General features: G+C 40.1%; 1 protein-coding gene across 2 annotated transcripts; it reads right to left on the reverse strand.

Annotated features, from left to right (window-relative positions):
• Positions 1-519: 519 nt before the first annotated feature.
• Positions 520-27,200, reverse strand: cnsta (consortin, connexin sorting protein a). Of its 2 annotated transcripts, XM_062421475.1 has the most exons (14): positions 27,160-27,199; positions 24,416-24,504; positions 23,828-24,184; positions 21,718-22,230; positions 21,536-21,624; positions 12,865-12,895; positions 9,622-9,708; positions 9,352-9,433; positions 8,774-8,795; positions 8,588-8,654; positions 6,179-6,729; positions 5,627-5,815; positions 4,253-4,406; positions 520-4,024 (listed from the first exon to the last, which is right to left on the reverse strand). In XM_062421475.1, exons 2-14 carry the CDS (start codon positions 24,426-24,428, stop codon positions 3,816-3,818), a joined length of 2,364 nt encoding a protein of 787 aa, XP_062277459.1. In that variant the 5' UTR covers positions 24,429-24,504; positions 27,160-27,199; the 3' UTR covers positions 520-3,815. The 2 variants fall into 2 exon arrangements, with proteins under 2 accessions (XP_062277459.1, XP_062277450.1); XM_062421466.1 differs by having other exon boundaries at positions 21,536-22,230; positions 27,160-27,200.
• Positions 27,201-27,850: the final 650 nt, after the last annotated feature.

Genomic DNA, 27,850 nt, shown 5'->3' on the forward strand with positions numbered 1-27,850 from the left:
GTCACTTTGTTTGAAGGGAAATTAATCATCATATGTGTAATAGTCCCAATTTTTCTATGAAGGAGGACTCCACTATTATCCATGTCGGGGGACAGTGGGAGCCCTCAAGATGAAGCCAAGCTGAATTACTCTCAAGGCCCAGTAGTAAAAATCTAAAATCTGGGAATGTTAGACTCCCAAAAGCTTTTGGCCTCTGGAGCAGAGACAATGTCAGCAATTTTTTTTTAACAAAAGTTTTTCATCAAAGCGATAGCTGACGTCTGAAACATGTATGTCTACACATGTTCTGTACAATGTCCTGCCCAGAACACCACAATGAAGTCATTCTTAAACCCACAGCAACCTCTCAACCCACAGACTTTACTTCAGATGAAGCAGTATGGACAGTATATTCTAGGGAAGATAAAATATTTTTATACAAGCAAATTACCATAAAAAAAAAAGTTCAATCTTCTGTGAACAAAAGTGAACTAAGATGAGCATTATTAAGCAGGTAACTTCTGTTAAAAGACTGAAAAATAGTTTACATTGATTTTCATTTGAAAAAGGGTAAAATCTAAATGTAATACAGCTCAGTCTCATCAGGCAGGTTTTTAGAGAATTCATACATACATCCTCTGTATCCAAGATGCCAAACACATTGTACAATATAAGTATGTGGGCTTGTACTTCAAATAAAAAAATATAACATTTTGTAACCGTTTCGCTTAATAGCCCTTGGTAGACTTTGTATATTCAGTATTTTTCTTTCACATGATGCTGAAGTCAAGCCTGACAAGCCAAAACTGAAAAACTGTTTAACTTAACTGTTAAATTATGTCATGCCAACTAAATGTATTACTATGTAACCGAGACAATCACAGCCACAGTGTAACATTGAAGACAACTACTCAGTCAACTTAGATCAACGTTAACATTTCTAAATACCAGCTCTGATCCATTACCTTGCTACTGTATGAAGAAGAGCACAGCTCAGTACTGTGACAGGAGAGACAAACACAGGCTCACAGCTTTTTTTTTCTCATGGCTTTAACAGGAGACATAACAGAGCAGAGGTGGTTTTCAGGAAACAACAAAAAGATTAAAACCTCACCTCTGTAAGAACAATGTCAACTAATTTATCAATGCATAAAACACGTTCCCACAGGTTGATAATGGTACCTCTCAGTATTGATTCATACATTAAAAAAACACAACTTTTCATTTGTTCAGTTCTAGTGTCATGTTTTAAACCAGCTGTGTGAAACAAATGAAACAGATCCTGTGTTTATAGACTGGAGGAACCCCAAAACTTAACATGTGTGATAATGAGAGAAATACAACAAACCTGCCAATTTAAAATCATTTTCAGTAGCTAATAATGGACAATAGATTAAAATAACCAATTATGACCTAGATGATGGTGTTAATAAGAGTTCAGTTATAACATAACCTGTCAAAGCCTCCTTAAGAAAATATAAGAGATGAAAAGCTACTTAATGTATAGAATGATAACAATCAAGTGAAGATGCCAAACAAAAACCAAGATGCATCTCATATTTTTCATCTCCACTTACACTTTGCATCCTTTGTATCATAAATAATTAAAATCGGCTACAGATTAAATAAGAGGTTTTTTGAGTCATAGTCATCTGAACCAGCCAGAGGACACGTGAAAATAAAAAAAAAAAGAATAAACCTATTATTCCTTACATCCTGGGAGAACATCATATGTCAAATCAATTTTCAAATTTTTGTGAGTGATAAGTAATACTGTTTTAAACTTAAACTGCTCAAAATGCATAGGTAAGACACTGGAATCTCTCCTCCCTGATGAGAATGAGAGATCTGTACTGTTTGTTTTCGACAATTAAGACCTTTGTGAGATATGTTTCTAGTCTCTCTCTGTCTTAATAACACATAACGTATGAATGCCTGACAAAGCAAAGAGTGATCTTAAGCACTAAAAACGACCCCAATAAGACCAAAATTTGCTTTAAACTGAAAGAGTTAATGCACTGGCGTTAATATAAAGGGTTGGTTTCATGGACAAAGATTAGGCCCCAGAAGAAAACACATTTCAGAAAGGCAAACAGTTCTCTACTCCAAGACACAGGTTTAACAAAACAGGCAAATGTTAAATTAATGATCCTTATAAATAAGGATAATAATCCTTGATGAAGCCCAAGCTGTGGAAAAAAATCCTTTCGAGTTGCATAAAAAAAACAAACGAGAAACTAATGCAAAATTCTGTTGTTCACCAAATTTTTACTAACATGCCAAGAATTGACTATTTTCTTCTATTCAAGTGTTTTATCTGGTAAATACTTTTCACTCTGAGCCTGATTGTGGATATTGAATATATTTTGTTTCCAATCAAATCATATAAAGCCAGCGTTTAGTCAAGGGCTGACAGAAAAATGCCTTAAGAAATATTGCAATATCTTTAAAAAAAAACAATTGTACCATTCATATGTGCAACATGTTAAACATTCTTGAGAGAATATATACAGAGGTGCACTGTGTTCCTGTAGATGTTGCATATGCTACACAAAGCAGTGCTTAATCTAGCTCACTGAAACACATCACCACATATTTCAGACTCTAGTCCCCAGTGGCAGCCATGTCAGCTCATTGCAGCTCATTGCAAATCCATTGTTGGTAGTTTTACAGAAAAGGGCAGCGACAGGACACTTATGTCAAATGTGTGCAGGGGGAAAGTACAGTACAAAGAGAACAAAGCTGATATTCTTCAGCGAATGCTTGTTGCAAAAGCAATGCAATGCAGATCTCAGTAGTTTGCATTAAATTGTGTAATCTTCCCCCTTGAGTTACATTTGATGTGCCTATTGTCCAGCAGCAGCTCAGTTTTGACAGATAACAAAATAACCTTTTCAATATTTTTTGACAATATATAAATGCCCCACAGATGACACAAAGTTTAACATTTAACACCGCAAACATTCATTCAAAGGTTTAAGACAGGATTAAGACATAATGATTTCATTCCAAGTAGTAGACCACAAGATGGTTTGTTCATTTTAAAATTTCATGTGATTTAAAAAAGTCAACAATAAAAGCAACACAAGTGGTTGCAACATCTAGTAAAATGCCCATTGGGACACTTCCCATTTGTGCAGTATGTGTAGGCAGAGCATCTCTCTGCCCCCCAGTAAACAAACTATACATTTTATATCATTTTTTACAACTCCGCAGGTTTAACTCACATTGTTTCTTATTCTTAAGTGAGAGAGTCGAGGCTTGGAGTCCAGTGTGAGTCAGTGAATTTTAGTATCCAGTCCTGGTTGATTTGTGACTGATTGACTGGAGTTTCACTGGCTGACAGTGAATGTCTCTGCGGAAGACGGTTCTCGGCTAGTTCAGTAGAATGCTTAAATCACAATAAGAATCTCTAAACTTAGCTTGAGGATGTATGTCCTATTTATTCTTGACAGGGCTGAGAGGGCCGTGGGTCAGTTCTTCCTCTTTCATTATGCGCTCTCCATCTTCAAGTTGTCATCTTTCTCTCAGTGCTGTGTTCCCTTTAAAGCTAGTGTAGTAAAGGCAAGGACACGTGATCTGACCTGTGACTTTAAGTCTCAATGGACTCTGGGATAGTATTCAAAGAGCACTAAAATGCAGTGGAGTAGGCTTACAAATGCCGACTGTATCTGATGTAATCGTTTAGCCAATTCTGAAGCTCCAAATAGAAACTGGGGCCGGAGCAGCTGCCTGGCACCACTGCCTCAAAAAACCCTGTCCGAGAAAGTAGCATCAAATGCTACTTGATAACACAAAAGCCAGTGGCTCCACACTGTTGACAAAATGCTTTACTACTACGACCCTGGTGTAAACCAGTGCTGGATCTGAGATATCCCGCGCTGAATCTGGCCAAAGTAGAAGTCCGCATTTCTGGAGAAGTCCTGACAGACCGAGGAGTGGGCATCACCCAGAGCGCAGTAAAGGGCGGTGCCGCCCACACTGATCACTACGGTAACCAGACAGAGTAGGAAGAGAAGCAAGCAGGAGTCTCCACTGCCAACATCTACAGAGAAAGACAGACAGAAATATAAGGAAATGGAGGGAACATTATAGAACGATAGATTTATAACAAGTAACTTTAAAACTATTTCAGCAATGTTGTCACAACATTTGCAAAATTTGTGTAATGATAGCTAAACATAAATTAGGCCAATTATAATATAACTAGTTCCACATACTATATGGAAAGATATTTCTCTTTGAACTGCATGTAATAAACCCACAAACACACCCTGGTCATAGGCGTCATCAGGAACTTTGAAGCGGACCCGTCTCTTGTTGGGGGGTTTGTCAGGTCGGGGCTCTGAACTCGCAGACGCACTCATGTTGTCCATACGGACGCTACGCTTTTTCAGTATGGAGACGAGGCCAGAGGCAGGAGATAGCTGAGATGAGAAGAGAAACGAAAAATATGTTTAGAAGCACAGAGACGCATACATTAACATGAACATCATTTCTATTCACACCAAGTCCACTTTCATCTGCTCATCTTCACACACTGAGTTGTAACATTGTGCTTGAGGAAGAACCCGGGATACCACCAACCATGTCCACCAGGTGTCAGTACATCCCACAAGCAGCAATGTTGAAATGTGAACCATACTATCAACACTCCCGCCAACATTTTTACTATCCTCCTGTACCAGGCACTGCTTCCTAAAGCTGAATGTTCTGCACATGCTTAATGTTTAATTAAAAATGAAACTTTGGCCAAGTGGTGTCAGACTATCAGGGCCAGGCCGAGTACCTTTCATACTGCGATTATTATATATTTATCATGGAGTAATAACATCATAAACATCATAAATCATATTATCAACTAAATCCAAGTACTACTGCTACCACTGCTTATCATCCCAGCTGCTCTACATCCCTTATTTACACTGTCTATATACTGTTTATACTGTCTGTCTGTCTTCCTGTTCTTCTCTTCTACAGCTATTTAACTAATAATAACTCAGTAACCCGCACTTGAGCTTAAAGGCCAATAATAACACCACCAGTGGTGAATACGTTTAAAACAGAAGCTTCCTCAACACACTAGACATAGAATCCAAATTTAAGTCCCAACACATACTGAAGTAATTACTCAGTGAATACAAAAATAATCTTAAAAAAATTATTTATCTGTAATCTTGTTCCATGATGACATCCCAATGCACTGCATCACATTTTATGTTCTGCTGCTTTTATCACAAAGTCTAATTATTTCAGTGTAGAAGAGTTTCATGTTAAATTGGCTTCCACATCCGCAAAGCTGATACAGAGTCTGCGTATCACAGTAATGGCTAGGTAATGCCATTATGCTGTTTCAACAGGGCACTGTGCTGTCCATTATACACGGCCGAGATGAGCAGATGCAGATAGATACGAAAACAGGATGCCAAAATCGTGTTTTTGGTTCTGTGTGTTTTTGAAAAACTGAAAACAACACATGATTAACAGCATCATGTGTTATTATGTTAGACTGTAAGACAACAAAAATACCAAATCATACAGGCTATACGCAAACCGTTCAGTACATGTACACATCAGCACTCATGCAAACACATTAACATAAATGCCAACAAACATGACCCAAAAAAAAGGATGATAATGTACAAACCTCCTCTACAGTGATGAGTTTAGCCATGTCGTCCAGTGTGGCAGCTTGTCTGCTGATGTCAACTTGCTGTACTTCGTATTCCTCCTCCTCTTCTTCCTCCACCTCTCCTTCCTCGCCCTGCTCCTGCTGTTTTATATGAGCCTGTTCTGAAAGGTGGGCCTCCTGGTGCAGGCAGGTTTTATTGCTTTCCTGCAATGATTTGATATATATCAATGCACAATTGATTTCATGGTGATTCAAACCATGAAAGCTACATGTTTATACGATTTGTTGCGAGGAAAACAATCATCCGGCATAGAGGAAGTGATACGTTTCATATTTACAGTATTAGCAACAATGATTTGTAGAGAATAAATAGAGGAACTGGGTAATTAGCATGAGCAGCAATAACAGCCATAACTGAAGAAACAAAGAAAAACAGCAGCTGAAACATCATCAATAGAAGAAGATTATGATGGAGAGCAAAACTATTGCCAAAACCAACCAACTCACAGATGATAACTTTTAGGATTATATCTAGTAAAGAAAAGCTGAACAGAGTCTGATCTGTACCTGGGTCTCCTCATGTAGCTTCTCCTCAGCTTGGGCTTCCTGGTGCAGCTGTTGTACTTCCACCTCAGCCTCACTGACCAGAGTCTCCACTGGGAGTGCTTTCTGACAAAAAGGAGAGTCTCTTTCCTTCTGTTTCTCTTCCTCTTCATCTTCTGCCTCATCTTCCATCTCCAGAGCCTCTTCTGCCTGCTCTACGTTCCTCTGCTCTTCCTCCTTTTTTGCCTCCTTTTCCTGTACTGGTCCTAAATCTCCTCCCTGCTGCTCTGCAGGCTTGGACTGATCCATTTCTCCAGCTGTAAAGGGGTGCAATCCATTTCCTCTCACTGAAATGGTGTATCCCGGCGCTCCTCCTCCCTCCCTGTCAGTCAGTGGAGTTCCATGGACACCGTCCCTCCCCTGTAATTTGCCATCTGGGTCTTCTCGGTTCTTTTCGGACTTCTCAGGGGAATTGAGACTATCTTCCGAATTAATGGAGGGTGTTGCTGGATGACTGCTCTGGGAATGGGAGGAGTCTTCAGCTCTCTGCTCCATCCCTCCTTCAATCTGATGGACTGGATGAACAAAGACAACACAGAGAGTAGGAGAGATGGATTTGTAGGGTATAAAGAAATTAATAAACCTAGTATGGTAAAAAAAAAAAAATACAGGTGGAGAGAGAGGTACAGAGAGCTTGACAAGAAAAAATATATCTGTATGACAACCACAAACCGTCTTCTCGCTTTCCTTATTTTCATTTTCGTTCGAGTCATAGTAAATTATCCACAGTTACAGTGACTTCCTTGCTATAAGCTCACAAATACACACTCAAAGGCAAACATGATCTTTAATAGTCAGACAATAACTGCTGGCATTCACTGTCTGAAACTTCCACGTAATTTGTGAATATGTACAGGTATTAGATGATCTCCAAATTGGAGAAAAAATGCCACCTCCATTGTATGAAATCTTCGACAAATTGTCAAGGGCCTAATGTCAAATATGAATGCATTTGGCATGTAGCAGAAGCTTACCCCCGCAAAGTAAACAAGATGAGTATAGCTACACAAAAGTTTTAAACCCTTAAAAGAGAATGCCACCAATTTAGCATTGCACTTCTATAACATTTTCTGACTCATAAAAATTGATGCAGTAGAACCAGCGATTTTGTCTTATTTAATTCCACATGTTCGTCTACCTCTTAGGCCACAATACCCACCATGCAACTCAACCACCAACAGTTCGGTAAGGGATTTGGGTATGTTATGCAAGTAGTGAATCAATCAAGTAGGACTTCAGTCGACTTTGTGCAGCTCCCTCTGTCATTTAGTGAGACTGACGACTGCACAGGCCCTTGAGTGTGCACTAGAGAACAGCACACTAGTGAACAACAGGTACAGGTATCTTCATCTGATAGCAAAACCCTTATCCTTGTGGCCTATCACATTCCATTGTGTGAGTGTATGTGTGTGTCTGTGTTTGTGAGTGAGTGAGTGAGTGAGTGACTGAGTGAGTGGCCACAGGTGTGAAAGTAAAACTAATCAAAACACATGGCGCTTTTCCACTATAAAGTTCTAGCACTACTTGGCTCGACTCTAGTTTTTTTGCGTTTCCATCAGGGATAGTACCTGGTACTTTTTTAATACCTGCTCTGGTGAGCCGAGCCGATACTAAATGTGACGTCAACAGACTGCCTGCCACTGATTGGTCAGGAGAGTTGTCACTGGAAGAGTCATGAGCCGTCCCACACAAGAATCAAACCCGGCATTTTTAAATACAGGTAACAGCGTTTCGACTCTCTTCTCTTGCTTTGTGTGTGACAAAAAGCACAGGCAGAGCAGCAAGTACACCATCGCCTCCATTGTTTATGTGTTTGGTGTCATGTATAAAACAAAGTCACGGCAGTTTCTTGCAGCCGTGCTATGACGACCCGGTCCACATGGAGTAGGTACTATAGTAATGGAAAAGGTCGTTCCTGGTACCACACCGAGTCGAGCCGAGTCGAGTCGAGTCGAGCCGAGCAGTGCTGTAGTGCTAGAACTGTATAGTGGAAAAGCGCCAAAAGTCCTGTCTCAGCAAGGTACACCAAAGCTACTAAGTGCATGTGGAATTCACACCTTACAAAGGGGAACACTATATGACATTACAAAAATGTCCACTGACTAAAAATCACATTGCTTATATCAGAACGTTTAGCATCATGCCAGCATTTTTGCATGTTTTAGTTAATTCGTTTTCCAAAGCATTAAAGACTGATTTCCTACCTTCCAGGAGTCCATCATGTACATGCAATTTAGTAAGGAATAAAAACTTCAAAACGTGGATGGCAGTTGTGTTAAGTAAAGTGGTTTGTAGTTAATGGTCTAAATGTGCAAAACAAGCAACTGCCACAAAGTCACACAAATACACCCATGATGTCGGTCATTCACTCACCTGAGGTACATGAAGGCTGTATAACACCTTCTTCAAATACAGGCCTCAAAATGTCCAGAGACGCACACTGTAAACACACACACAAATATATATGTAAAGATACATTTACTACTAAAGTTGAATCCAAAGGTACACACACACAGACACACACACACACACACACACACAAGGTGGTGAATGTCTTACCACAGCATGTCCAGTCCTCGGTCTATGAACAGAAGAGAGAACAAGACACAAAGTGAGATGGGGAGTATTGAAGTCTGTTCTGGGTTTTAGTAAATGAAGACGTGAAAGATGGGTGACCCTTCTCTACTCTCTCAATCTAATATTAGCCTGAACACATTTCCCTGGCTATTACAACGTGTGCGTAAGTGAGACTGTGTCAGTGTGTGTGTGAGTTTAGCAAAGTGAAACCTTAGCAGCGCAATGGCTCAAATGTCTCAAAGTGCAACAGCAGCAGCAAAGGGCCATATGTTTAAACCATCACTGCAGTACTTACCACACACAATGATATACATGTTCACCAAGCATACTGTACATCACTTTAACTTACTGTGTATTTATTTTATTTATATACTTCTACACAACCTTACCTACAATCAACATACTCAATAAATATCTATTTGAAGTCTATTACAGAATCTATTACAGAGATAGAGCAGGAGAAAGGAGAAACACAGAACTTTGGGGAAACAAGTGGATTAGGTAACAAAGAGAAAATGTGCTTTCAAAGAGTAAACAGACACACACAGATGCAGACTAACCGACTGTGCGTCTGACAGATGTGTCTCAGAGTATCCAGATGTTGGGTTGCCAGGCCAGAGGAGGTCCTTCTACAATGACTCCCTAAGAGAGGAAGAGACAGACAGAGATACATATAGTTAAAAACATGGTTAAAATTGTGAGGAAGCATCTAAGAGTACAATGAAGCACAAAATCCAAATCAGAGTTAAAACCCTGCTGGTTAAGAGAAATATTCAGTTAAAAAGTTTTTTTTTTGCTGTGGGTGGATGTGTGCAGCTGATGCATTTTACCCCACTGTTCCTGTAGTGCATTCAGGTTGTCCAATACTCTCTGGTGATAGAGTCTCTCTAGTTGGATGCACCATAATGCCTGCTGGTCTGAACACCACCGGTTAAGAAACATGGATATACACAAACACACACAAATACACACAGATACATACATGGCCCTACAGAGAATGCTTTGCTTTTGAGGATTAAAAACTGTATCAACTCAAAAATCTCTTCTGGTTTTTTGGTCATAAACTGCTTTAGCTTACACAGTTAAATGGGAGAAAAAGGCGAGACTGAAAAAAATGTGAGGACAAAGTGAGAGAGTGAAGAGGAGAAGACGAAATAGAGAGAGGCCGGGAGAGATAGAGGGAGAAAGCACTCCAGGATGCAGTCTCTCATGTTTATGGATATGAGCAGCTAAAACACAATCCTTCTTTGATATGGCTCAATGCTTTCTCTCTCTCTCTCTCTCTCTCTCTCTCTCTCTCTCTCTCTCTCTCTCTCTCTCTAACTAACCTTCTATATATGCGTCACATAGCTAAGCCTGCTTTCCCTTCTCTTTGACTCTCGTGTTTTCTCTCCTGCTGCATCTCTTTCCTGATTAAACCTCAGTCAAAATTTCCTATTCATCCTGATGCTCACTCTCCACCCTCTGTGACTGTGTCTGTAATGTATTTGGGGGTCTGTGAACTGAACTGTGACAATCAACATTTCTATGTGAAAACAGAGGTTTCTTTGGTTAAGGTTAGAGTTCTACATAATGAACCACAAGTACTCATAACTACATAAAGAACCTTCTGATTTACCAAAAGCTAAAGGTTCAGCTGGTTAGCATCATTCAATTTCAGGATAAAGTAGGCTTGCAGCAACTGATTATTTTAATTATCAGTTAATCAGACAACTATTTTTCTCAATTTCTCATATGGTCAGGGACAAATATTGATCAGTTTCCAAGAGCCCAAAAAGATTTCCTCAAATGTTATATTTGTCCCGACAAACAGTTCACAACCCAAAACTTTTCACTCTTTTCGCTCCCCATAGAGGGCAAAAGACCAGACCAGAAAAGATTAATTTATATTATATTATAGTCATATGAGAGGCATTTTTCTTTAAATAATAATGATAATTAAAGCCGCAAGCGGCGATGGCGGGCCCTCGCTCACCCATGCCACCGCGGGGCCTGAGGCATGTCGGGGCTGTGGCGTGAAGCAGAAAGTGAGAAAGAACCTGGAAGGAGGCCAAAAATGCAATGTTTCGTTCATCCAGTAGGGGGCAGTCACAGGTAGTTACACATATGGTCTGGTGTGGTCTGGTGTGTTCAGGGCGGCCACTCATCAGTCATGTGAAGTTTGGAGTGAATTGGACAAAGCATGAAGGAGTTATGAGAGGTTGATGGTTCATCCACCAGGGGGCAGTAGAGTGTAACAAAACACAAGCGGTTGCGTTCAGGGGGGGACAGTGATTACACATGTGAAGTTTTGTGGAAATCGCACAATGATGATGTAAAATATGGCACTTCCTGTTTCCACTAGGGGGCGACACGAGTGAGATCGCCTATGAGCGAATGGAGACGTTGAGGTCGGCACCCTGGACCTGTGTACCAATTTTCATGATGATACGAGTTCAATAAAGCCATCAAAAAGCCAAACGTATTTTCATGGCGAGGAATTGATGGTCGCCGCGTCGCCACACGGACGCCATTACTCGTAGCTTCACAGTCTTCATAATGTAGCTTCACCAACTGGTTCTGAATGAAGTTGATGGGGCAAAGTATGTAATTTTAATGAATCTTAGTTAACTTCCTGTTACCACCGGGGGGCGCTATGAGTTACGTGGGAAGTTAATATATCGGGACGTTCAGGGCGGAGCCATCATCATGTCCAGCAAGTTTGAAGCTGATTGGATGAAGTATGTGGGCGTGAGAGCCACTCGTATGTATATGGCGAGCACGCCAAAGTTAGTTGAGCCCTGGCAGACACGCCCTTTGACCTACGGATGCGCAGAGCACAACTTAAGCTCAGCTAGGTCTGGAGATGTTGCGTACCTAATTTGAACTTGATCGGGTTGAGGTCATGAGGTCAAGAGGCTTTTTTGCATATGTGGGTATAATACATATGTGTACCGAATTTTGTGAGCATAGGACAAAGTTAGCAAAATTCCCTATGGGCATTTTTGGACTTTGTAGGGGGCGCTATTCCGCCATTCTGCGTCGACCATGTGCGACCACCTAAAAATATCGAATTTCGGATGAGGCCGGACGTCCGTGCAAAAGTATAAGCATTTTCGCATTTGGGAAAGGGGCGAAATTGGGGCACGAAATGTCGGAAGAATAATAATAATAATAATAATAAACATTACAATTTCAATATAGCATTTTTCCACGGGGGTCTTCCATACCACATGATTACTTGATTACTTGATTACTTTGGGGTCACTTGCACTTTGGGGTCACTTGCACGTTGGGGCATGAACGAATTTCAATAGGGCTTTCGCCAGGCGACTTGCAGTCGCCGCTCGGGCCCTAATAATAAAGGACATCAGAAATTAATTTTCTCTCTCTAATCATTGCAGCACAACTATAAAACTATATAGAACCTTTTTTAGGTCACCATTATTTTCGTAGATTCTTTTTTTCGATTCTTTACAAAAAAAGAATTAAGAGCAAACAATCCAATGAATCAATTCAGTGAAGTGCTTTGTTGATACTCATTATTTTATGATCTGTACATGCTGAAATCTTTCCTGATCAGACGTATATATACTTTTGGCAGCATACAGAACTCTTCCCCCTCAGGAGTCTGAAGCCGAGTGTCTCTCTTCCTTCAGCATATGTGCCTTTTCTCTCGACTGTGAGCCTCTGGCATTCTGTGAGAGCCAGATCACTGACTACAGCTGTTAATATCTCATATCTCTGCTTCACCTTTTCTCATGTTCTCCTTATCTATACTGTCCCCTCCTCGCTCCCTTCTCTTTTCTTGAGTCATTTTCCCCATTTGCACTCTGCCTCTTGCTCTGTTAATCACTCCGTCTTTAGAGTCAGTGAGGCGTCAAGTTATGCACTGTAACTTTTCTGCAACAAGTCACTCTAAGTCAGATCACCAAAGAAAAACACATGTAGAGTACAAACAAGCAGGCAAACAGCAAGGTAAGCAAACAGGAGTTAAGTGTATGACACTCAGGGCACAAATTAAAGTAAAAGCTCCCCCTAAAAAAAACCCTCCCCCAACACACACACACACACACACAGTGATAAAAGGATACAATCTTCATGATGGACAAAGGCCTCAGCAATCTGCAGAGTGAGAGAGATTATAACATTTAATAAAAACATGCTTTATCATCTCTGGTCAATAGGGGTTTAAAACCAGACTGAAAATATTCCTCATGAACACAGTTTCTAAAACAGGATGCAGGATCAGTCGAAAAAGATGTAAAACAAAACGGGTATAAAGTACATCGGTATAGAACAAAGACAAACAACTCTATGCAAAGCCACAATCATTTTACTGCTACTGCTGCAATACCTATAATCATTAACCATGACAGAAAAACACACAGTCTCCTGGTTAACTGTTACACAGCATTTAGGAGAGAGTGAAAATGAGAGTGAAAAACGAGACAGAAAAATGAGATACCATGGTAGACACTCTACCTCTCTTCAGCAAGTGTCGCTTTCATGCTGCTCAGCTGATCACAGAACAAGAGAAGTGAGTGTGTGTGAAATGGAGAGAGAGAGAGAGAGAGAGAGAGAGAGAGAGAGAGAGAGAGAGAGAGAGAGAGAGAGAGAGAGAGAGAGAGAGAGAGAGAGAGAGAGAGAGAGAGAGAGAGAGAGAGAGAGGAGGGGACAAAAGGCTCTCGCATTTCTAATGAAGTGAGGGGCGGTGACGAATGAATGACCTCTCATAGGTAGTTGTGTTGGCATGACTCAGATGCTGAGTTGGAAAGGAGAGTTTTCATTTGTTTGTTTTTTTCTTTATTTTCACACCAGCTGTAACCACAAATCAGGCACACGTCTATTAAAAAGTACAATCCAATTTGTTTGGTTTTTAAACCCTCAAAATCTCAACACCAACATATGGAATAATTGTGTAGTTTTCCCATCTTTCCCAATATAAAAAATAAGACAGATTTATCTAAATGTGTAACTTTTTGGACGGGAAAACACCCTAACATGGAAATGAGTTTCACATTACGTTAGTGTAGTACTGCTCCTTTCAGTCCAGTCCTCACTTCTCGTTGTAGACTTTGAATCATTTGTTCATTCTTCAGCTCTCCTCGATGGCTTTCTCTGTTGGTTTTCCAAAAACTCATATTTACGTATGCTAAGTGTGTTGTCAGCTAAACTTCCAGTCATTCATGACCCCTGATTCACTCTTCACTCACATTTCACTTTTCATTTTATTTGAATGAGTGAATTTACTCATCTTACCATTTTATCCATATTTATTTATTAATAGCGACTGTTGCACATGTTCAGTGATTCACCTTAGACACATTCATTTTAAGCCTAAATCTAAAACTAATTACTCTCACATTCAATCCCATTATTAAATCTGGTATTATTTTTGTAATATTGATCTCTAGGTGAGGCTAACATATTCACTATTGTCACCACTGGACATGCCTACAGGAACCTTTTGAGGTGGAGTCCGAAAGGCCAAAACAAATACCAGCTTCAAACCTGTTTTTCAGCAACAAAAACATTCTTGCTCTTTATTCCAGTCATTTACATGACCTTTCATGCTTTGTTACTTTTCAACAAACTAAGTCATGTAATGTCTCACGATAGACACAACAGCTGCATGAATACAATCATAATTTGGGTTATTGAGTAGACTGAACCTGGCAGGTGTGCAATGCAAAAGATAGTAATTAAAGATGATTGGAATAGGAGCCTTTAAATAGACATCCAAATATTTGTTTCGGTCGGTAAGTTAATTTTAGACTATTTCAAAGGCTGCCCTCAGGGTTTGGCATTATTTGACTCAACTGTAAAACTGAGAAGCACTCATGTCAAAATGAATTTTTCCTTTACAGCTCACTGTTTGGAGAAAGTAGAAAGCGCTGAGGTTGCAGATTGCAACCAACTGAATACCGCTCCCTTCCTCTCTCCCTCCCAGTGTGTAGGTGAACCTGTGGTGGCCACAAACTAAAAAAAAAGTGAATACCCTCTCTAGAGCCAGTGTTCGGCTTGTCCATTCTGGGCTACTGTAGAGACATGGCTGCGCAACATTGTGGGCTCTGTGGAAGAGGACCTGCTCCCTAAGTAGATATAAGGGGTTAATTGTAAAGTAACAAAAACAATTCTTATTTTCATTAATTACAACATAATTATAAATATTATATTCCATTTCTGCCAATAGAGCCCCCTAAATCTTACACACAATTCCTTTAACTGATGTGTGTCTCTACAGTTGTTACAATAGTTCATTTGGTAAGAGAGGTCAAATAAACCATCAAATGAAAAACAAAGATCCAATCATCTGTTCATCTTGTTCAGTCTGAACAAATCACTGGAAGATCTGTGCAATGATGCCCATTTTCTCATGTTCACACATGGAGGCCATTAGATGCACAGCTCTGCAGATACATGCATCATGAAAAGACATTTCAAACCAGGTGTAATAATTGTGGGAATCGTTTTGATTTGTCAATAGCTTTCTTTTCTGTTGCATTATGATACAGGAACAAAGCTTTGAACTAATAAGAAGAAATGATGCTTCTTCTTGCATACAGAGAACATTTTCTTCCTTGTTGTTTTAGTATGTTTGATTCAACATTGTTCCACAAAGACTGGCCACAATACAGTATCTAAGATCTTACTTTAGAGTGCTATCCCAAATGGTTGAAAAATGTGCAGGTTATCTTTTAGTGTCACATAACACACACACACACACACACACACACACACCACACACAACACACACAACACACACAACACACACAACACACACAACACACACAACACACACAACACACACACACACACACACACACACACACACACACACACACACACACACACCTGTTTGCCTGGAAGTAAGCATAGTTCAGGTGCATCTTGTAGAGACATTTATAAATCAAGCTGACAGAAATATTCACACACCCCATAACATACATGTCCTGTCATGCAGGTCTGACTGTGCAGAGAAAAGACTTAGGGCCTGATTTAATAAAGGTTTGTGTGTGTAAAAACGTGTGCAAGCTTGACATCACCCGCAAAAAATGTGCAAGCTGATCTACTAACGAGGTTTGTGTCTTTCAACTGTGCAAGATAGTACGAGCTGTCCATTTAGTGTACGTTTGCCATAATGAATATGTAATATGGGGCGTTTCAACCCCAGTGTGCAAAATACAGGGAGGAGAAAATGCTAATATGTTATTTAGCACACGCATTGTGATTGACCAAACCTGAAGGTAATTTTGCTGACGCTAACTGTGTCTATAAATAATACCTTTGAAGGGCAGGTATTAACCGGCTGTGCACTGCGCACAGATGACTTTTGTCACTGTGGAGAGGAGGAGACAGAGGCACAATGACAGAATATGCACAGGATGGATTTTTTCCACCTTTGTTAATATTTTTGGTTTTACTAACAGTATTGACTTTGTCACAAATACTCTCCCATATGGTGGTTTTTCTGGTAATATTATATATGTTTTTGTTATAACTCAATATATTTGTTAACCTCTTCCACTAGAACCTGATCACATTTAATTTTTCAGCTTGCAGCTTTCTGCTCGACCAAACTCTCCTAAAAGACACGCAAAACCCTCATTTAAATACTGCTGTCTCCACCCTGTTGCACCTGTTTTCATTTACGCATTCATGTAGTTATTCTTAGTAGATCACCCGCAAAACGCATGCAAACGAAACGCACAATCTATTGCACTGTGCAAGCAATTTAGTACCCTTTATTTGGGATCTTAGTAAATCAGGCCCCAAGAGGTGCTTTTTTTTTATATAGTGTTAGTTTGGATTATCTGTGTTGTTGCGTGCATGTCTGTATTGGTGTTTGTGTGTGGAGAAACTGAAGACACCCATGCCTTAGGGGAAGCGCAACTCTAATTATAAGGTTGAGTGGATATCAGTGATTTTAATAACTTGTTTGAGAGCATGAGTTTCATGAGAATGACATGACAGAAAGAGAACAAGAAAAAACTTAACCAAGAGAAGAGTCTATGTGTCTATTAAACGAGTGAGAGATGACTGATATGCCTCAGATACACTCGTGTTTATCATATGTGAAACATTGCTTTATTAGACACTTTATTTAATTATTTATATATTTTTCTCTATCCTCTCTACCCCTTTTTGTTTCTTTTTCTGTTTTGTGGCAGAACTTAAGTAGGATGTTTTTTTTGTGTGTTTTTTTTTTTTATTGAGGAAGATATTGAGAAATCTCACAAGTGGCCTGTTCACCTTTGGTAGGCTAAATGTCATGACTAATGTTGATTTTCTATAATCTCAAGTCGTTCTTTAAAACGTGGTGTATGTTTTATATATTGTTCATTTGGATGACCTCTTGAACGAGAGAAGGTTATGGAAGCAGAAAGTGTTATCCTGTTGGGATCGAAGATGTGGATGCGTTTGGTTTGTATACGGGAAAGGGTGGGGGGAGGGAGGTGGGAGGGAGGTATTCTTGTATATGTGTTTTTGGCCTGTGTTTTTGTTTTGTTTTCCCCCCTTTTTCTTTGGCTCAGGAGGTGCATCGGCCCGTGGAGAGCTCCTTGTTTCTTTATGATATGACAACTCTGGGTAAGAATCTTCGCTTTATCTCTTGGAACCTGAAGGGCGCCAACCAGCTCATTAAACGTAACAAGGTAATGACTCATTTAAAGCAACTCAGGGGTGATATTTTCTTTTTACAGGAAACTCACCTCTGCTCCTCAGAGGTTAACCATATTAAGCGACCTTGGATAGGGCATTTATTTCATTCTAAATTCCCAGTAAGGGCGAGGGGCGCAGCAATCCTCATACATAAAAACGTTCCGTTTGAGTTGTCAAACTCCATTGAAGACCCTAATGGTCGATTTGTAATTATTTCTGGTAGTCTATGTGGAATCCCTGTGGTCATGGCCTGTGTTTATGCACCTACATGGGATGATGATAAATTTATTACAAGCTTTTTGTCCTCCCTTCCTAAAGTTGATGACCATTACTTAATAATTGGTGGCGACTTCAATTTGATTCAAAACCCCTCCCTAGACAGATCCTCCTCTAATCCTCAGGTGTTGTCCAAGTCAGCTAAAGTCCTTGACACATATAGGACCAGTTTAGGTTTATTTGACCCGTGGAGAGCTAAATCCCATTCAGACAAAGCTTTTTCCTTTTTTTCATATGTCCATCATTCATATTCGCGGATAGATTTTTTTCTCCTGGATAATTATTTTTTACCAGAGGTCCACTCGTGTGAGTACCATAGCATTGTTATCTCGGACCACGCCCCTGTATCTGTGGATATTAACTTTCCTAGTCGGGTCCCCCCCTCCAGACAGTGGAGACTTAACTCTTCTATGCTAGCTCAAGCTTCCTTTAAAGACTTCCTTCATACGCAGATCTCCTTGTTCTTTGATACTAATGATTCTCCAGAGATCTCTAGATGCACTTTGTGGGAAACCTTTAAGGTGTTTATGCGTGGGCAAATTATTTCATATGTTTCATCCCTAAAGAAGGCAGAAAGGGTGGAGTTAGAGACACTCACCAAAGAGATATTTAAAATTGACAATTTGTATGCTACAACTCCAACCCCTGCTCTTTATAAAGAACGCCTTCAGCTTCAGTCTAAATTTGATTTATTGTCCACTAGCAAAACACAGAAACAGTTATTCCTCGCGAAACAACGTTTCTTTGAGACTGGAGACAAAGCAGGAAGATTATTAGCGCATCAGGCACGTGCAGCCGCACTGTCCAGACTGATCCCCAAGATCAAACCCACGTCAGGTGAAGTTACCTCAGATCCTATCAAGATTAATAAGATATTTTGTTCTTTCTATTCTAACCTTTACTCTTCACAATGCCCTTCAGATGTTTGGGATGGAGACAACCCTCTGGATAGGATTGTTTTTCCTAAAATAAATGAGGATTTGTGTAGGGAGTTGGGAAATCCAATTTCGGCCAGGGAAGTACAGGAGGCAATTATGTCACTCCAGAATGGTAAAACCCCAGGCCCTGACGGGTTCACTGTTGAGTTTTTTAAACTATTTTCTGCTACCATTGCTCCAGCCCTCCAGAGAATGTATAATGAATCCTTTGCTGGGGGCCGCCTACCTTCCACCCTGTCGGAGGCCTCTATGTCTCTGTTGCTTAAGTGTGATAAAGATCCTCTTTTGTGCGGTAGTTACAGGCCCATTTCTCTCTTAAATGTTGACCTAAAGATCCTGTCAAAAATCCTAGCCCAACGCCTACAACAAGTCCTATCAAATATAATATCTACTGACCAAACAGGTTTCGTGCTTGGAAGGCACTCATTTCATAACACAAGGAGGCTCTTAAATATCATTAGTGCTCCCAGTTCAACTATCCCGGAAGTGATTATCTCACTAGATGCAGAAAAGGCCTTCGACAGGGTGGAATGGAGCTTCCTTTTTTTTGTTTTGCAGAAATTTGGCTTCCCCCCAGAATTTGTATCTTGGATCAAATTGCTTTATGCCAACCCAGTCGCCTCCGTCCACACAAATGGACTCCAGTCCGCCCCATTTCCACTCTATCGTGGAACCAGACAGGGCTGCCCTCTTTCCCCCCTCCTATTTGCCATGGCTATTGAGCCTCTAGCCATCTGGCTACGTCAGGAGGGTGGGTTTGAGGGCATCACCAGAGCTGGTAGTCCATAAATTATCTTTGTATGCCGATGACCTCCTTTTGTACATGTCTAATCCAGCTGCCTCTCTCCCTGTGGTTCTAAATATTTTAGACAGATTTGGGTTGTATTCAGGTTATAAGCTTAACCTCCACAAGAGTGAACTTCTCCCCATCAATCATCTGGCCAGAAATATACCCCCCGATTTTTTCCCTTTCAAATATGCTACTGATGGATTTAAATACTTGGGGGTGCATGTTACTAATTCAATCAATCAACTTTTCTCCAAAAATTTTGCTCCTCTCCTCGAGAGGTGTAAACAAGACTTTGACAGATGGTCTGGTCTCCCTCTATCCTTAGTAGGTCGTGCTAGTTTAGTCAAAATGGTTGTTTTACCCAAATTTTTATACCTATTTTCATATATCCCTGTCCTTATTAAAAAGTCCTTTTTTAGATCGCTTGATCAATTAATAAGCTCCTTCCTCTGGGGCAATAAAAACCCACGCATTAGAAGATCAGTCCTGCAGCTCCCAAAGGCTCTAGGTGGCTTAGCGTTGCCCAATTTCTTACACTATTACTGGTCCTGTAATGTTAATAAACTTTTATACTGGATTAACAACACAGAGGATGAAGAGCGCCCTGCTTGGGTAGATATGGAACTAGCATCCTCTAAACTTTCCCTTCATTCCCTGGCTTGCTCCCAACTCCCCTTGACTGCCTCGAATTTTACCTCAAACCCAGTAGTAAGTAACTCCTTTAGAATCTGGATTCAATTTAGGAAAGCCTAGGCCTCCATAGAGCCTCAGACCTCTCCCCCATTGTAAACAATCACCTATTTCTGCCCTCCTGCACCGACTTGGCTTTTGGGACTTGGTTTGACAAAGGGATAACTAAATTTAGGGACCTTTACAACCAAGGGACCTTTATGTCCTTTTCTGAGCTCTCAACAAAATTTGACCTGCCTAAATCCCACCTTTTTCGTTTTTTCCAGGCAAGGCATTTTATTCAGAACCAGAACCCCAAATTTCCTAGTCGTCCCCCTGAAACTTTGGTTGACTCATTACTGGCTCTTGATCCTAAACAAAAGCGGCTAATTTCTAATATTTACGGTCTCATTAATTCTGCTATTGACACCCCGGCTTCCGGTCCCAAAGAGTCATGGGAGCAAGAGCTTGGGACCACTTTGCCCGATGATTATTGGCAACAAGTTTTACGGTTGGTTCACTCCTCTTCAATCTGTGCAAGACACGGCCTCCTACAGTGTAAAGTTGTGCACAAAGCTCATTACACCAATTTGAGGCTATCTCGGATTTATCCCAAATGTAACTGATTCATGTAATAAGTGCAAACAATCTCCAGCTGACCATTCCCATATGTTTTGGTTCTGTACCAAGCTTGCCACTTTTTGGTCTGAAATCTTTAATACTCTTAGCACAGCATATAACACTACTATATCTCCTGATCCTCTCTTGGGCCTATTTGGTTCCCCCCTGCAGCCTCTTGCCTCTAAAGTTTTCCGTACTGTTCTTCCCTTTGCCACCCTGTTGGCTAGGCGACTCATACTTCTTAATTGGAAACACCCTCAACCTCCATCTCATAGTAGGTGGGTGAAGGAAGTGCTACTGTCCATTAAACTTGAAAAGCTTAGATTTTCCCTCAATGGTTCCTTAGATCATTTTGAAAAGACTTGGAAACCTCTCTTAAATCATATTGAATCTTTGACATCTCTGCCTGATTGTGACGACTGAGCCCCCCCTATTTATTTATTTTAATTTTATTTATTTTATTCTATTATTGTTGGGGTTTTTGTTTTGTTTTTCTTCTTGTTTTTAACATTTTAATTTCATTTACTTGCCTACCTTATCATTTTCCTTATTCATGTATTTGTTGTATGTACTCTGTACTGTTTACATGTTATTGGACTCATAGAACTGTTCACCTTTGAGTGGGTCGGGATTGTGGGAGGGGTAAAAAATGGGGGAAAATGTTGGAATGGAAGTCCTCTATGTCACGTTGTACTGATGTGTTGCTACCTGTGGAATTGCTTCCAATAAAGAAAGTTATCAAAAAAATGAGTGAGAGAGAGAGAGGGTGGTGATATCAAGCAGACTGAAACAAGACAGACAGGTTACCTGATGAAGGTACTGTGGAAAGTGGGTGTCATCTCCTCTGTGTGCCAATTGGTCCAGAGACGCCAGTAGAGCAGGGCTTGTGACAGGTCCTGTGGTGCAGGTGGAGAATGAAAAACAAGTGGGCTCTGGAGTGGAGGTAATGTGTTCCCAATTTGAGATTGAGGTAGAAGTGGATTCTGTACCGGTAGTTGTAGGTCCTGTGGTGACGGTAATGGGTCCTGTTGTTGCACTCATAGGAGAAGAAGCAATGGATGCGTTGAGTCTTGTGGTGCAAGCAGTTACTGTAAATGTCTCTGCAGGTGATGTGATAGGTTCTGCATATGGAGTAGCTGGTCCTCTGGTGCATGCATGGCTGACGACAGGCTCTGTTGATGAGGTAAGATGTTCTGTAGTGGAGTTAGTATTTTTTGCTGTTCTGGCTGTAGTTTCTGTGATACATGAAGGCCCAGCTGGGCTGATGAGCCTGGTGTCTGAGGTTATAGTTAGTGCTGTAGACTCTATAGGCCCTGTGGTGAAGGCGGGTCCTAATGTGCAGGTAATGGACCCTGTATTGGAGGCAAATGATCCAGTGTTGGAGTTATCAAAGTCCACTTCAGCATCACTCTGGCTCAGTTCCACTGGACAGATGGGATATGCAGTTTCTGGACAGACCTCTGGAATGACAGGGGATGTAGGGGATGTCTCTAACAGACTGCCTGCAGAGCGGAAAAGACAGCAAACAGACAGACAACCGATGAGAGAAAGATAAGATTACAGAAAAAGTGCTGAAACAAGATGGCTCACATCGACCTGCTGAGGTTAAACGTGTATAAATGTCACTTAGGGTAAATGTCTGTCTCATTATATCAGCAATCAGATGATTAAGTCAGTCATCTATTTTTTTATTTCATTATCCAAAGAAAGAAATGAATCAGTAATCTGACATCATGAAACGTGAATCACACACACACACAGTACGTGTGTGCACACATATTTTTTCTATCAGGCATTTAGGCACAAACCCACTAAACACACATACTATATGGCAGTGGTTCTCAAATGGGTGTAGTTGAAGGCACTCCAGGGGATACATGAGATTTAAAGAAAATATATATTTAAAAAATAGCATCAATTCAAAAATCCTTTAAAATGAAATGTTTATTTATCAACAATTGAGTTCATGAATTCAGTTTAAAAACATATCTTTATTATAATCCTAAAAGAGGGCACTTGAAGTTGATAATTATTTTTAAGTGCACAAATCTTTATTTATAACTAAGTGAATTATTTCTTTTTTAACAAGTCTTTAGTTATTTTTATATATTTTTATTTCCAAATAGTTCAAGAAAATGCAGTGTTTTACACAGTAACAAAGTTTAATATGTAAAGTTTAAAATGTCAGTGGAGGCAAATGGTACAATTGTAGCATATGATTTTCACAAACATAAACATAAACATGTTTGGTTCATGTGCAAATATTCTTTGGCAAAATGGTAAAACTGTACTAGTTCAGTAATGTGCTGAATGTGTTTGAGATGTCTTTTGTTTCTTTCATCTTTCTTTCTTCTTAATTTGATCAAACACTGGGACTTTTTTTCTTTTTACTTTGATTGTGTCTTTTTTTATATTGTTAATTTTGGTTAAAAACAAAGTTTGGTTCAAGTTTTAGATGTAATTCTTTGCCCTGGAAGTTAAAAAATAAAAAAATGTGTATCTGCTGGAGCATTAACTCTGAAATAATATCAGCCATTGCCTATGTAACCACAACTATACAGAAGAACCAATAAACTAATTTCCTTAAGAGTTTTCCGGTTGTGTCATTTTGTTGTGGTGTTACAGCGATACTGACTGTGCCTTTATACTTGTTGTAATGGCCTTTGCTCAACTGTTGTGTTATCTCTCTGACTCTCTGTGTGTGGCCTATGAACCTATTGATAGGACAAGTTTATGTACATGTGTACTATGACACACACATACACACTCACACACACGCACACAGAGGACCAATCTGAGTTTTAGATCTGTGTGCGTTTGGCAGAGTTCTATCTTTGTGAGGACAACATCCAATCCTATAGAGATATGCACCAAGCAGCAGGCACACGTCAGATTTCCCTGTAATTGTGTAGTTATAATATATTGTCTGGTTTGACGTGAACAACTGACAGGCCTCCATGTAGGTAGGAGGCTCAGTATCAGAGTCCTTCTGGTAGACAAATCTATTCATGCTCATGGCAAAAAGCAGTAATTTGAGAAGGTACGTCTGTATATGATATGATTTTCTCTCCTGGAATGTGTGGATTTGTGTGTTCATACCGGTTTCTGAATAGGAGGAATCGGTCATGGGAGTGTCTGGAGACTGGCAGTGAATTCGACAACTGGATCCCTCCGATTCATCCTCCTCTTCCTTCATCACCTCATCAATGTCTTCTTCATCATCCTCCTCCTCTCTGTCTGTACCTTTGTATCCCTCCTTCCCCTGTTCACCCTCTTCATCCTTTCCGTTGTCATTTTGGGAAGGAGAGGGACTCTGAGTCTGTGTGAGTGTGTTCGCCTCGTTGAGGTTTCGGGTTTGGGCAGCACTGAGAGCTTCAGGGTTGGGTAGGTTATCACAGAGGTCAACCCCGCCCACCTGAAGTTGTGACATTACTTTGCCCTCCTCCTCAAACTGACCTGGAGACAAAAATCACCACAGAATCAGTTCAAAGAACATAGATTCAGTAAGAAACTGCACAAACAATTGATGCTACTATATTGTTATACAGTATAAATGTTATTCAGCTGACTTTGATCATTAGACGTCAGACCTTCCGCTGCAACTTAAGACAATGCAGTGATCTTAAGGTTTCTGTGCTTAAATGTGTTGAACTTATATTTGCCTTCTTCTTTGGTTTAAACACTCACCACCATGATCCATCAGGCTCCACCCTCACAACGCTTCACCTTTTTGCCTGAAGGTCAGTGCTGCCAATTAGACACGCCACTCTTCAAGCCTGAAAACAGAAAGAATGAGAGACACTGATAAAGTCAGAGATTTCAGTGAGAGTGAGAAAGGGAGAGACACGAAACAAGTTTAGCATCATTCCTGAGTTGTCAAACAATACCTACAGCCTAAAGAGATATAAAAAAAAAAAAACCCCACAGAGTGCAACCGTCCTACCAGCACCTTCAACTGCTACGCCTGGCTACACACAAATACATGTAATGATGTACAAGATATTATGGCTAGATCAGGGGGAACAAACTTTGTAACTCTTAACCTAAAAAAAACAACAATAAAATAGCAAAACAACAAAACAAATTAAAACCCTGCACAAGTCCAAAACCTTCTGCCACATATCTGTAAACAGCAATATGAGTCACATCTGTGTGTTAACATATTCAAATAAGAAAGCCTCTAAATCCGCAACTGAGACTCAAGATACATTTGGAACACATTTGTTTAGAGTATATTCAACTAAAACAGAACACAATATTGAGAAAGTATTTATGACACAAGGAGAACAGTAATGGTGACAAGGGGCAAAGGTGCAGTAAATTAATACACACAGATGTGATAAACCCTATATGGTCCCTTCTATATACAGTACATACACAATCTAATCGAATCAAAAACATCAACACTACAAACTGTGGTCACAAATATGATCACTGAGTTAAATCAACACATTTCTGCCACATTGTCAACAAAAAACAAACATTATAAGCTGAACGAAGATCAAATTTAATGCAGGAATTATTTATTGGAAATGAGACAGCTGCCAAAACTTGCAGAAACATGTAATCGCAAATCTTTCTGTCAAATATTTGTACCACTTGCAAATTATTTCTGCTCTACATTCAAGCTGGTCAGACAACAAATATGAAGGGCTGATATTGTACAACTTTACCCTGGAAATATAATTTGGATTATTTCCACACCGCAAATGGCACATACAACATTTTATCCTAAAAAAAACACTTGACCAACAGAGATTTTAATCATACAAAACAGGATGGTAAAATCTCAGGCCTGCACAAACACACACGTCCAGGCTAATGAAAGCTTATCTCAGAGGAATAAGGCTGTCCTGGTTTCCTGCAGCACCAAGCTAATTGTTCTGCCTGCGGCCCTGTATCGCCCAGTGAAACACCAAAAACATCTAAAAATGAAACACCTTTGGCCCAAATTTGTCTTCCTGCATTCATGTCCTTATTAAAGCCCCTACAGATATTTGTGTATAAAATATGGTAACACATACAAGTGTCCAAGAGAAATACTTTGGGAGATGACTCTGTAAACTAACCAGCACCAAATCCTTGTCTCTCAGGGAGGTGAGAACTGATGGGATGATGTAAACATTGTGCCTTTAGGTTGCATAAGCTCTACATCTTAACAATGGATCACAACATCTAGATAAGTGCCTCATCCTAAAGGGTCTGCTACAGTCTGCTCTCCAAGATTTTAACATTGCTTTGAGAATAAAAGGTTAAAAATAGTACCCAGTATAGAATAAAAGGACTGTTTTGGAGTCTAATTACTCCAGGTCTGAATGTCCCAGTGGAAAATAAAACAGTCTCAGAGCATGATAAACAACTGTGACATTCAGACTTATGCAATAAGGACCTCCACGTTGCACACACGGTTGTCATCATACCAGCCATACCTCCTTCTAATGCTGTGTAGGTGTCCTTTTAATCAACAGTATCCTTGACTGTCCCTCTCCCACTGAGCCCATCTGTCCATACAACCATCTATCCTCTCCTCTTTTTTTGTCTGTACCATACTCCACAGGAGAACCATAAATAATGAAAGACACTCAGCCAGAGGGACAAACACAACCCTGTGTCCTGTGAGAGGCCGTGAAAAGGACAACACACTGTAACTTTATAAAAATTAAAATAAAAAAAAGACAGACAGACATACTAGGAGAAAGAAAATAAATCTTAAAGGTTAGATTTCTAAAAGAGCACAGATCTAGTATGAGCTGGCAGGGGTCAAGGAGTTGCAGTAATTGCACCCTTGCCATTCAAAGAGGTGGGGATCTGTATTTTTGACGACTCAGCAAACCTGCATATTGCTTGCAGTTGTATATGATGTGAATATCTGTGTGGTCTGGACACGCAGGTAGGTGACAGACAGAGACACTGAGCACACACACACGGTGACAGCAAACAGTCACTTCTCTTTTCCCCTAAATAACTCGTGAAGCTAACCGGTTAGCAGCTGGTTAACTAAACATGTGTATGTTTGATCAAATAAACCTGTCTCTACGTAATAAGAGCTGTCGTTAACGTGAGCTAACGTTAACTGTAAAATGGCTAACGTTACTTAATAAGTGAGGTTCAGGCAGTGTCTTGTAATGTAATGTTACGGTCCTGACAGCTTTGATTCATCAAATTACTCGAAAAACGAGTCGAGTTAGCTTATTAACGACATACATCCGTCAATGTTACACTAACCTGTCTTAAATAGTGACGGCTACACATCACAGACTCACCGTACTGTAAGTCGCTGCTAGCTAAGGTTAGCTTGTTCAGTATAGTAAACACATCTGGCCACCACACCTTTAAAATGTAACCTTTCTCTTATTCATGTAAGCTCGCTAGCTCTCAGATAATAAGACATACACCACTCCTGCCACACACAACAGTCAGACGGTACTTACAGATGGAAAGGATGTCTTGATAGTGAGCGCTTGGGCATGAGACACCTTGCTGTAGATGTTGTTGTACGGACTGTAGGTGCCACTAACACACATCCAGGGGTCGGTGCCGCCGCTCTCATCAGGCCTGCTGCAGTGTCGCCATCCTCCGTCAGTGCGGGGGATTTCCTCCCTGCGGTTTGCTCTTAAAGGACAGGTTCACTATTTTTTTTCAATCTGTTCAGGGTCAAATGTGACCTTTTTTTACATTTGAAAACAGTAAATACACTCTAAATACTTCTTACTTTTATCCTGACATTTGATGACTTCTCCTTAAAACATTTGAGTGCAGCTGATACATATGACTTTTTATAGTGTCTGACCCATATTTATTCAAACATTTTTTAAAAAGTACTGTTGCAGTCTTCACATTTAATATAGTTTTTTTTTCTCCATTACCGAGAAGTGTAAAAACTGAATAATACACTTTCTCAGTTCTCTGAAAGCTTCATTAAGGATTAATCTCGCTTATTATCTGTGACCGATGACATATTCATGAATGATTTGTTGTTCAGAAATTTGGCTAATTATGAGGGGATACTATGAAGAGACTGAATAAGAACAGTATGTGAGGGTTAAAACAATTGTCCAAATGAACCCTATTATCATTCCTCCTGTTCATACTAGTCATTAGAAGATTATTCCATAATGTACT

This window comes from Scomber scombrus, chromosome 1 (genome assembly GCF_963691925.1).
Source record: "Scomber scombrus chromosome 1, fScoSco1.1, whole genome shotgun sequence".
Taxonomy (NCBI): Eukaryota; Metazoa; Chordata; class Actinopteri; order Scombriformes; family Scombridae; genus Scomber; species Scomber scombrus.